Source organism: Limulus polyphemus, unplaced genomic scaffold, assembly GCF_000517525.1.
Source record: "Limulus polyphemus unplaced genomic scaffold, Limulus_polyphemus-2.1.2 Scaffold877, whole genome shotgun sequence".
Lineage (NCBI taxonomy): Eukaryota > Metazoa > Arthropoda > Merostomata > Xiphosura > Limulidae > Limulus > Limulus polyphemus.
The window spans coordinates 83,312-93,865 of record NW_013666487.1 but is presented as its reverse complement, the minus strand read 5'-3'; the positions used below and the strand labels follow the sequence as shown (position 1 = coordinate 93,865).

At 29.2% G+C, this 10,554-nt stretch overlaps 1 protein-coding gene across 8 annotated transcripts in view; it reads left to right on the top strand.

Moving 5' to 3' along the window:
- The window catches only part of LOC106461000 (epidermal growth factor receptor substrate 15-like 1), an 86,275-nt gene that overhangs the window by 66,307 nt on the left and 9,414 nt on the right, over window positions 1-10,554 (top strand). For all 8 annotated transcript variants that reach the window (XM_022387798.1, XM_022387799.1, XM_022387800.1 and 5 more), the window contains 2 exons: window positions 392-453; window positions 3,949-4,419. In XM_022387798.1, the coding sequence (XP_022243506.1) occupies window positions 392-453; window positions 3,949-4,419 (533 nt within the window). The remainder of the gene's footprint in view (window positions 1-391; window positions 454-3,948; window positions 4,420-10,554) is intronic.

The following is a 10,554-nucleotide window of genomic DNA, read 5'->3' as shown; positions in this document are numbered from 1 at the left end:
TTATTTCCATTAAACATTCTAAATTACTAGTAAATTTCAAAGAATTAAAATCTGGACAGAACTTATGGGATGACATGATAGAATTCGTATAATAGTTAACACCCTCTGACATTATTGGCTACGTAATATAAAAACAGTGATGTTCAAAGAATATTTTTAATTATTGTGTGACATTAATGGTTTTGTATTGATTTATTTTGAAAAATTCTGCTAAATAAATAAGAAAGTTTTGTTACCTTTGCACTCTTCATTACGTTTGAAGGTTATTGAATTTAAAAATATGAACTTTCTGTTTTAATGCAAGGACATTATTTTTAAAGAGTTAAAATATTAATGTATAGTTTTTATTTTTGAATATTTAAATTATTTTTTTCTTTTTCATTGTCTAAAGTATCATCTGATCCTTTTACTGCTGGAAGTGCCACACAGATTTCAGCTGGTTCTGATGCAAAGGTAAGATAATTTAAAAAAAAAAAGTACTTAATAGTAATATTTTGTTTCTATTTGAATAGCCAGTTATCATTTATGCATAGAAATTGCTGGTAACATGACCCAACTTAAAATATTTTTTATTTTTTTTACTTCTGTAGCAGTCTTCTGTTTTTTCATACAACATTCACATATTGGGTTTTTCAAACATCTAAGAAGTGCTGTGGGCTTTAAACAAACATAAAAATACCTGTGATACAAAAATTGTCTTTGCTTTAGAGTTAGGATTAAACCATTCACAAATTCATGTCATGGAACTGTCCTTCCTGAGATGTGCATCTTTTTGTCTTGGTAAGTCATGTATTGGTAAGACTTACTGGGTAAGTCAGTAAAATCTTCTATTGGTTGTAAATAATCCAATAGCACACATCAGAGAAAATTATTCCCATTGTTTAAAGACAGCATGTCCTAGCAGCGATGTAGCATGTGGGTTTCACTTTATGGCACTAAACTCAGAGATATCTAACATAAAAGTGTGTAAGTTCTAAGCTTTTGGAAAGTAATATAGGAGTGAAAGTAAATTCTAAAATGGAGAATTTGGAGAAGAGAAGTATCACATGATACATAAAAGTGAAGGTTGATAATTTATTTAAATATTTGAAATTAAGAAATTTGAACTTGTATTAAAATTGGAATTTTAAACTATGTTTTGATACTATATTTTATTTGCATACATTGATAATAAAGTATTTTGATTAAATTTTGAACGTAACTGTAAAAAAAAGTCATGACATGCACACTTTGACCTATCCATATCTATTGTTTTAAACATCTTTGTTACTTGGTAATACAATTATACTATATTATATGAATAGACTTTATAGTTTTATTCTTAATCATTCCATGTTTTTTAAACTTTGTAAGATAAAAGCTATAACTATCAAAAATTTTATTTTACTAAATTTATTGATAATACTTTTAATTTTTTTGTTGTTTGACTTTACATTTAGACTACTAGAAGAATATCAAATACAGTACTATGTTTTTACTTTGGATAACTGCTTGTTTACCTGATAAATAAAATGATTAATGATTATTAATTTCTTTTGCCTGGTTGTAAAGCATTTGAGTAACTGTGTAGTTATAAATACAACACTCTAGACAACAGCATTACTGTAAACATGCTTATAAAGATGTAAAACAATACTAAATTGTCCAAAATAACAAGTCTGGAAAATTGTAAATGGTATTGTTGCAATAGGTGACTGATAAGTAAAAAGTTCTTTTATTGCTTTTAATTGTCAAATGATGCAGTTGCATTGTTTATGATATATTTTCATGTACAAAGTTTAAGATTAAGAAAGTAATTTAATTCTCAGTTATTATACCTGAAGTCTGAAGACAAGATTCCCTTTGGGTTTTTTCTTTCTTTCTTTTTGCCCTCGCTCTCTTTTTTTTCCACTTCTTTAAAAAAATTTCAAACAAATTGTAAAATCAAATTTATATGTTAATTCAATTATGTTTCAACAATTTTAACTCAAAAATTATTTTAGAATCATTGATTTGTCACTTTCTGACACTTGTATGGTGCAATTCGTGAAAAAATAATTACATATTTTCATTTCTGCAGAATGAGCCTGTTAATTAATCAAGCAACTACTATTAATTGTCCAGTCTTAGAAATGTGTTTGTAAAACTTGTTCTGTCTAATAATTGTTTTTTTCATCTTCGAAGCTGCTCTTTCTGAAATGTATATGTAATTGTTTTTTGTCTTGAAACATGATCCTTGATCCTTGTGAAATGCTTTGTTGCTTTATTCCCTTTGAGTGTATTTTTCAACAATGACAGAAAGTTTGTTTTCAGTAGCTGCACATTTTTTTATATTATGAAATGTGTAATTAAAGTTTTTTAATGAGATAGATAATAAAATATGATGTACATGAAATACTTTTTGTTTTTTCACTTTTCATGTAGGGAACTTCTAATAAATCATCTTTATATATTACTACCAAGTGTTAAAATATATTCAAAGAAATTGTCATCAACCAACTATAATACATTATAAAGTGAAGATAGTTCATGTTTTGTAGGCTCAAATTATGTTTTAACATTTTTTGCTTGGAAATAGCTGGCTCTGGTAAATTGTTATATTTCAGAAATATCGTGTGAAGCAATTATTTACTTTAAGCTGGCACTTTTGGAATTATTAAAGGAAATTATTTTGAGTGGTGGGTTTTTAGTTGTCTTCTGAAATTGTTTGATCCATCATCTTTGTACCAACTTTCCTATGAATAGTTTTTCTTCTGATGAAGGATTTATTACAGTATTAAATGATTTTGTGCTCGTCATTTAAATTTTTTTTTCTTCGTCTCCACCCTTCAGTGGAAAAAACTTAAGAGCTTATAATGATAAAAATTGAGGTTTAATCTTTGTGAAGGGCAATGTGTGAATAGTCTGTTGTTACAGATCTGAGCTTAAAAATAAACATTCTTTATCTGTTAGCTTAGATTTTAGTGCTAACTTTTGTTACAAACCAAAAATAAATATAAAAAAAAAAGAGGAGAAATACTACTATATTTATTCCTTGTTAATTTTGCTGAAACTGTGACATTCATAATTTTTGTTCTTTGCTGTGTTCATTTAAACATGAGCTGGGCAATGCCAAGTGGTTAGCATGCCAGACTGAGTATTATAGGGTCCAGGGTTCTCATCCCATTGCCACGAAATCGCATTTCATACTTTGGGGCTGTTTGGGCATTATAACAGTGATGACCAAATCCCACTCTTCTATTGAGTGATCCAAGAGTTGGCTACATGTGCTATTGACTAGTTGTCTTCCCTCTAGTCTATCAGTTCAAAAATTAGGGTTGACTGATGCAGGTAGCCCTTGTGTAACTTTTAAATAATATATGAAACACATTTTAAACATGTTCAAACCAAGGAAAAGAAAGAGATAATAGGTTATCTTTACATCATTGTGTTAATTTTTTTGTTAAATATATGTACAGAAGAAAGAATACCAAATTTCACATTTATTTATACTTCTGTGAAGTCTTGGCTCTTATAGAAAGGGGAATCTAAAAACTATCATAGTACTTGGGGGGGGCTTTTTTAGGTGAATCTTAAGTTAAAATGTTTTTAAAAGTCCAATGGAGTCCACCAATAATTCTGTGGTTAATATAATCCCCCCCCCCCTGCATGTATACAAATTACCATCAATATTGCAATTAATCCCACTAATTAGTGCTGAAATCCCCTATGTATTTTACATAGAAAATTAATTATTTCACCCAGTTTGTTTTGCCAGTTTTTTACACTGAATACTGTAACAAGCAAAATAAAATAAAATTATTGAATATGCCACAATATGTGGACCACACCTGTAGTGCAAAATGTAAAAACAAGTCCTTAATTTGTTATTTCAATAGTATTAAAGTTTACCTTAAGCAGTCATAGCTTTCATTGTTGTTGTACATTATTTGAATACTGTTACTTTCATTATTCATTTTGTTTCTGTAGTTTTCAGCTGCTGCAGACCCATTTGGAGCTGATCCTTTCAGTCCTGCTCAAATTGCTCCTCCTAGACCAGAAAGTCCTACCCCAGCACTTCCACCTAAAAAGAGTAAAGCTCCGCCTCCAAGACCTGCTCCACCAAAACATGTAGGTGGAGGAGGGAAGTCAGGGCCAACCCGAGCAGCTCCTGCTCCTCCACTACCGCCTTCTGTACATGACCCATTTTCAGCTAACTCCGCAAAGCCTTTTATATCAGGATCCACCAAAGTACCAATACAGACTTTTAAAACTGAAGTATCTAATCAAGATGCTTTTGAATCTGTGTTTGGAAGCAGTCAAAAATCAGGAAGTTTTATTAGTGCGGAACAGAGAGGCCAAGATCCATTTGACCCCTTTGGAACAGCAGGAGGAAATGACCCTTTTGCATCTTCAACTGGCACCCACCAGGATTTTGCCAACTTTGCAGATTTTGAGAAGGTAAATTAAAATGATTTGATTTGTACAATTTAAATGATGGTCTGTACAATTTAAGTGATGGTCTGTAGGCAAAAAAAATAGTTGTTCAAGAAAGTGAATTTACCACTAGTTATTGTTTTAAAATCTCAGTTATGCAGTCAAGGTACTTTTATGATATTTAAAAGTAACATGTATGATGATGTACACAACATCTTTCCTAACAGTATGTGTATGACTGTATTTGAAATTTATCTTTTTAATATTGTGTTATTTGAATGAAAATGTTTCCTCTTTTGTAATTGTCATGCATAAAATTCAATGTAATAGATCTGTTTCTTAGTGAATCTTGTAAATTGAGTGTCAACTTTATTGCTTTTAAGCACATTAACACTTAGTTAACAAGCATTAGTTTTTTCATACAATATGATTTAGGTGTTTATTGATCTACTTGTACTAAGACTGTTTGGATGGCTGCATTAGATTAATTTTTGTTCAGAACAGCATTGATAAATGTGATGTATCGGAATATAACAATTTTAAGTTATGTTTATACAAAACAAAGTAATAACTTAAAACAGTTGGTAATTATAAGCAAACCTTTATAGTTTCTGTTTTTCTTTGAATTTGCACTTTATTTTCAATGTAAAAAAGCAGCAAAAGAAAAGAAACTTAATATTCAGCAGTGACAGAATTTTCAGTAGCAATCTTCTTTTCAATGTTAAGAAAAGAAATTTCAGAGACTGTTACTAGTGTTAAAATGGATGACATGGGCTTTGTGGAAAGTAGATATAAAGAAAAGCTTTCATTGTGAAGAGACAGTAAATAAGAGGTGTATCAGTCACTTTTTATAGAAAAAAAGACGAAAAGTAGGAGACAGTGTTTTGCAGGATTTCAGTTACCATCTTCAAGTAAACAGGCAACAGAACTCATGTGAAATATGGTACTGGTTCATTAAAGAAAAAAGAGAGAGATTCAAGTTTTCAACAGACTGCTGTAGTCTGCATCTGTTTTCACCTCGTCTAGATTTCATCTCAAGCACCAAGAGCCTTCATATAGATGTTTAGTTTGATGGTGTTTTTTTCTATCTAGTAAAGTATAAAAAAAATAAGAAGTAAACAAGACCATTATTGAGCTGTTTATCAAGTTAAAATGACATTAAAAAAGGATAGATGTGCCACGTGAATATAGACATGTATTAATTTACTTTTTTTATGCAACTTTTAGTATTTTAGTCTCAGTATTTTCTGAACAGAAAATACTTTTTGGTTTAGTAGACATTCTCACTTGTACCAAAACTTGATAAAATATTTTTCAACAAAGTCATGAAGAATTTCATATAGTTTTAACTGAGTGATTGACTTGCACAGAAAATATCCATTTTGACCATTGAATAGTAAAATAAGATGCATTGTATTTAACATAAAATTTAAAGATCTCGTACAAGTTAATTGTGCATGTATTCAAAAAGTCACCGATTGCTGAAGACTAAACAAAAAATATACAGTGGTTCAAATAATATCGTGAGATCTTACATCCTGGAAGTAAAATTATACAAAATCATGCTGTGAAGATTGTCTTTAACTCACTATCATGTAGTATGAAATTGTGGATTTAGAACTTTGTTGTTTATTATAATATGTTTTACCTTCTGATGCTTAACATACTGTTGTGATGTTTATGTTTTTCAAGGTTTATACATTAATAAGTTTGGTTAATAAAAAACATTTGTAGTTTATCAATAAGAATTGCTAACACTAATGAAAAAAAATGTTTAATTTGAAAATAACAAGTTAATGATAAACACCAGTCATTTATGATTTGTTTTAAAACTTGTGTTTTATTATGTCTAAACATATGAACACTATATGTTTGTAATATGTCTTAAATAAGTATCTTCCATGTGTGTTAGTGTGCTGGGAGGGGGTTTAGAGGATATGGGCACTGTGGGTTGCACATATGGTATAAGAAGCAAGAATATTCTCTTTTATTCCTATTCAGTTAGTCTTACAAACACTTTTAAAATATAAAGATGGATGTTGTGTTACTGCATTGTTAACACTTAACAGCATATCACAGTTATTTCTTACTGTAAAGACCTAACAGTTCTATGTGCCATTTATACTAAAGCTGAAATCTCCCTCCCTCCCTCTCAACAACTTGCAGCAAGGAAGGTGTGAAATGAGGCATATCTTTTAATAGTTTCTGGCAATTTTTTTATGACTGAGAAAAGTGGCACTTTTGGAGCATAAGAATAGAAGACAGGGGCTTGAGCAAGTAATATGTGAGTGGTAAAGAACTTGATAAGAAAATAATTTTCAGTAAACTGAAATATCTGAAGCAGATTGTTTTTCAGGGCTAATATTGTTTAATGTTATTGTCATAAACTTTTGCCTTCACGTAACTTTAAAAAATCACCGCACTGAAGAATGTATTCATATAAGAATTGTAATGAAACAATTTATTTTATGAACATGAAAATAACATGATAGACAAAGTTTTTGTTGTTGTTTTTTTTTATTTAATTCTTTTATGCATTTCTTCATAGTATCAAAATATTGCTATAATATTGATCTAGGACAGTTTTACAACCCTGCATTCTGTCAATCAGTTTTAACTTTCTGGGTTCATTTTTTTGAATTATTCAAAATTAAAATGGTTTTGGTCACATTTTGCCAAACTACAAATACCAAAAAAAAAAGTTATTATTTTGGCATTAGTTCATTGAAAGGCTACCATATAAATTTTTAATACTGTTTAACTCAATATTCCTGAGTATTACTGAATGTGAGCTATTTTGAATTCTTTCTGCAATCAACATATCCAAGGATTTTGTAAATTAAATATTTCAAGACTGTTTGAAAATATGAAGATGTTAATACATACAGAGGAAAAAAAAAATTGTATTATTAGATTTGATATTAGAGTTTTATAAACACATTAGTATAACTACACATATCAATAAAATGAGTATCTTTGAGATGATATGATGAATGAAATTTATTGTTGTATTTATGGTTATGCATAGGGTATTACCTTAGTCTTTTCTGATTTAACTTCCACTTAGCAGTTGAACTGCACTAATGTAGGAAACTGTTTAACATATAAACACTGCCATCTTAGATGTCTTGTGATGTATACTATTAAGTATGTATGTTACTGATGCCCATGCATGGTACTGTTATTCATCATCATGTAATAGTGGAATGTTAGCTTTACAAAACATTACTACTCCTTGTTGCCATTGAATTAGTAATGAACAAAGTAATCCCAGTTCTTTCTGCCACTGTGGCAGGTTTTGGAATCTGCATGTATATGATGATGTATGTGAGAGCTAATCATTTGTTAGAAATCTGAATAAAAATAAAGAAACTAAATTATATAATAAACTACTGAAGTAAGATCAGTAGAAAGCTGTTAAATTAAACTAAACATTATTCAACATCATTTTATGTGGTATAATAGTTACAAACTTAAAAATTCTGTTGAAATGTTTTTGTAACATACCACTGAAAGTCTTTAGAAAATCTCATTGCTTCTCAAAGACCCTAATTTCACTTTGTATATCTCAAGAATTTAAAATTGTTGGTGATTATAGTTGAGTTACCTTTTTGATGGAAAGTATAGAAAAAAACCTAAAAGTATTTTTAATGTTTGAAAAGACTTAAATGATTAAAAATGGTCTTGTTTGTTTTTCACACATCTGTCTTGTGTAGAAAAGGCTTTATTTTTTTATTTCTTATTACACATTCCAAGTATAAATATATATATATAGTAGATTTTTAATTTATTAGTCCTGTTGGGTTTTTGTGTGTAAAATGGAAGCTCTCTTACCCTTTGATATTCTTTCATCTAGCATTTAATGTTATCACTGATGTTTCTATGACTGTGTGGTAGTTACTTTGGAGCAAAAACTGTGAAACTTTATGAAAGAAATATTTCATGGTTCAACCAGTATCTCAAATTAGTTTGTGAGTGATCTGCTTTTTATTTGTTGTTTTGTATGACTCATTATTAGCAGGAAAGTGGTCTTTACATAATTACATCATAAATGGAGATCCTGACAAAATCTTAACTGTTGAGCAGCTAGTATATACTTAATGTATTAAGTCCTGCTCCCCTGAACACTGATAAAATGGCTTTTTTAATTGATTGGACAAATATAATCATTTTCTTCAAGATGTTCAAAAATATCTGCCATTGCTCCCAAGTACATTTATATATATATACAGTTATTTTTAAGTATGTTTATATAGACATGTACTTGGCTATTTGATTAGGTGTTAGTAGTTATGAAGTATTTACAGCCTTCACACCAATAATCAAGTTTTTTTTAAACTTGATGTATTAGAATTTAGAAAGGTAAAAATGTTCTAACTCTATACTGCTTCATGTCGAAAAATGTTGCCTATACTTCAGTGTATGAAAAAGTTACATTCTCTTTTGTTATACAGTGATTTGTTCTCCACACATTAGGTGTGCTGCACCTATTTCCATGTATTAATTGTGTACCTTTAAAAACATTATTATACCACATCATAAAGGTAAATTTCTATTAATAGCAGGAGAATTTTGGAGAAATGTTTTTAAAATGGCACTTTGTTTTAAGCATATGTTTCACCTACGTAACCTACTTTACACAAGTGCAATAATTACAAATGTGTTTTCAGTTTTTGAATTGAAGCATTTGTTAATTATTTTCAAACCCACTTATAGTGGACAAAGTAATGTTCTACTTGTGTTATCTAATAAAAGTTTTGTCTTAGTATTTTAACACAATGTGCATTAATTGCATTCCATAATAATATCATCTTTTTCATTTTGGAGGATGTGCATTGATAGTTAACGAAAATAAACAAGTTCTGTCTTAGTATTGTACATTGCACACTGTAATACTACAGGTTTGTCTCAGTTTTCCGTTTGTCATGGTTTGATTGCCAATTCTAGTTTAATGCATGTTCTTTCTTGGTACTTGTTTTTGTACTGTGCATTTACTGTTTATTACAATAATCTAAGTTATATCTGGAGGTTATATTGATATTAATCATGTTTGTCTCAATTTACTGTATTTTGATTGTATTCCATAATAAGTCAGAGGTCATGCCAGCATTTACATAAATTGCATTTTTTTAAACATATATTTTTAAAAAGCTGCATTTTCAACCATATTGCCTACTATGTCACATCTGATATCAAAATGATTTATTTCTTATGTAACCTTATTTCAGAATAATGAAGTGAAAATGCAAATAGTAATGTCACCTACGCTACCTGATTCCTAATGTCTGAACACTTTGCACACATGCAGTGGTATATGGGATACTGGATATTTTAAAACTATACATTATGCTTGTGCATTGTTGGATGTTTATAAACAATGAAAGATTTATTCATTTATCAGCTACCTGTTGCATCATTACTGTACATTTTTAGAGCCATTTTACTCACGACAATTCAGTATTGTTTTACATTCTCATAAGCATGTTTGTGATAATGTAGCCTTAAGTGTTGCATCTGTAACTATTCAGTTACTCTCCTTTTTAATGACCGACCAACCTTCTTCTTTTCTTTCTTTCTTTCTTTTTTTTTTTTAAATGCATAATTAGCCAAAGTAAAAACCAAGTATTTTGTACAATACATTTTTTTTATAATTATAACTTTATCTTAGACAATTTAAAAATCAATAGGTATCATTAATAAGAATAAAACTAGAAAGATTGTTCATATGATATAGTATTATTGTGTTAACACTGTTTTAACATCTTTCTAACAGTTGTAATGTTTTATTTGTACAACAATGATATGATATGCACCAAATTGTTAAAAGTTAGCTATGTAACACTGTTACCAAATTTTCAGTATTTTTACATGAAAAAAGATATTGATTAATGTCAACCATGTAGTCCTTAAGTAGCCTAAGTAAGTTGAAGTATTCTGTGAAATAAAAAAGCTTTAATTATCATACTTTTACCTTACAAAGTTTAAAACCCAATAGAGAATAATTGATAAGAAAATCCAGAATCTAATCAGATAACATTCAGCATTCTCTAAATTCTTGACTGCTAATTTGTCCTTTGTTTTTAAAACACTTGGTAATTTGAACCAGTAGATCTTGTTATATCTGCATTTCAGATAGGCAGTGTTGTTGTTTGTTTTTTT